The sequence below is a fragment of the Mus caroli genome, chromosome 6, assembly GCF_900094665.2.
Source record: "Mus caroli chromosome 6, CAROLI_EIJ_v1.1, whole genome shotgun sequence".
Classification (NCBI taxonomy): domain Eukaryota; kingdom Metazoa; phylum Chordata; class Mammalia; order Rodentia; family Muridae; genus Mus; species Mus caroli.
The window spans coordinates 118,114,060-118,116,001 of NC_034575.1; the positions used below are offsets into that span (position 1 = coordinate 118,114,060).

The window sequence follows — 1,942 nt, forward strand, 5'->3', positions numbered from 1 at the left end:
AATGATGGAGGTAGAGAAAGGAACTAAGGAGCTGAATGGGTTAGCAGCTGCATAGGAGGAACAACAATACGAGCTCTCTAGTACTCCCAGAGCTCCCTGGGACTAAACCACCAACCAAAGAGTACATATGGTGGGATTCATGGCTCCAGCTGCATATGTAGCAGAGGATGGCCTAGTCAGATATTAATGGGAGGAGAGTCCCTTGTTCCTGTGAAGGGTCTATGCTCCAGTGTGGGGGCATGCCAGGGCCAGGAAGACAACCCAGTGGGTGGGTTGTCGAGCAGAGGGAAGGGGAATGGGTATTAGGAAGGAGTTTTTTGGAGGTGAAACCAGGAACAAGGATAGCATTTGAAATGTAAATAAAATATCCAATAAAAACCCAAATATAAAACAAAGCCAACTAACACACAAAAGAATAACTGATCAAAGTCAACAAGTCAAAAATGAACTGGCTGTGATGTCAAGCCATTTTTTTTTCTAAGCTAATACTCATATAAAGAACAGCTGTCTGGTCAAATTTGGTATCACAACTCATGGGAAGTTATCATGAATTGAAGATTCAATGCATACACAGTGTGACTTAATTAATAAATAGTTATCAGATGTTTCTATCTCCTTATTCTCTTGCCTTTGGCAATTCCTTGTATTTTGTTATTATCCCAGGGACTGAGCAGAGTTCCAAGCATAATTTATAGGAATTTTTACTTAGCTAAGTTCAATAGGAAGTATTCTTTTAAAAAAATAATAAAAGAGGTTCAGCCACAACAAAATAAAAAATCCCCTTTGTCTGTGTCTCCACGTACACCCCAGGCTTCTAGTTTAATCCTTAGTAGCTATTATATCCTGATAGTGAGATTTTGCACTTTTTTTCTTGAATAGACTCAGATATTTCACATTTGTCTGCACATCTGATTGAAGCTCACCCACAACTCTGCTCACGCTGTGATTTTCTATTTCCCTCCCGACTTTCTTTCTTCTGTTTAATTTTATGGTTTATCTCAGGGCATTCTTCAGTTGAACTTTGTTCTGTTGCTTCAGCATTGTTTATTACAAGGCATGCCAGGATAACCTGGAGACTGAAGGGAGCAGATACTAGAGTGCAGGGTCTAATGTTTCACATGAAAATCAGTTTGGGAGGTGAATGCTGGAGATGGGTAAGAAAGCAGAGAGCAGTTTGCTTCTGGACATCTTAGGGGAATGTTTNCTCTTCCTGGAAAGTCAGTCAATTCCACACTATAGTTTGTGCTTCTTCATCCTCTAGGGGAACTGGAAACAGCTGGTAATGCCTTGGTGGTAATAACCACTTCCTCCTTCTCCCCTTATGACATAGTATATCTCAAAAATGATGGAAAAATGTTTGGGTATTTTTTAAATTACTAAATCTATTCCATTATTATCCATACCCACCACTATGCTATTACTGGAAAACCTTCAATGAGTCTAATTTATGTTTGTTGTTCCCGACAGGTCAGAAATTGGTTACTGGTGAGCAAACTCAATCTTCAGCCCTTCTCCCTTTCAGCGGGAGTGTGAGTAAGTATTTCAACTGTCTGATCACATGGTTGGTCCTATTTTGAAACAATTGTGGGGACTGACAAGAGTCATTTCACTAGTATAATGTAAGACCTAGTTAAAATGGAATTGTTATAAATGAGAAAGGCTGTTCCTTTTATATTTATTACCCTGGAACTATTTCTGGAATTTAAAGTCTNCACAAAATTTTCACAGAATATAATCAAAAGACTCTTCANAGTTCTGCACCAAGAACTGAGGATAGGGGCTGTACATGTTCTGTATCCCAGTGTCATAAATGTTCCATTGAAGACTGCTTCCTTCCTTGTGAATGAGGAGGTGTTGATGGGGATAGTGGAGGAAAGGTTCTTAAGAATGCGTGTGAGGAGGAAGAGATAACAGACTCTATGGGGGCTTGCCTCTGATTGTG

The 1,942-nt window shown here is 39.6% G+C and overlaps 1 protein-coding gene across 1 annotated transcript in view; it reads left to right on the plus strand.

Annotated features, from left to right (window-relative positions):
* The first annotated feature begins 1,150 nt into the window (after window positions 1-1,150).
* Window positions 1,151-1,942, plus strand: part of LOC110295784 (C-type lectin domain family 6 member A-like) — a 15,931-nt gene continuing 15,139 nt past the window's right edge. The window contains exons 1-2 of the mRNA XM_021164172.2: window positions 1,151-1,154; window positions 1,468-1,533. Of these exons, the coding sequence (XP_021019831.1) occupies window positions 1,151-1,154; window positions 1,468-1,533 (70 nt within the window). The remainder of the gene's footprint in view (window positions 1,155-1,467; window positions 1,534-1,942) is intronic.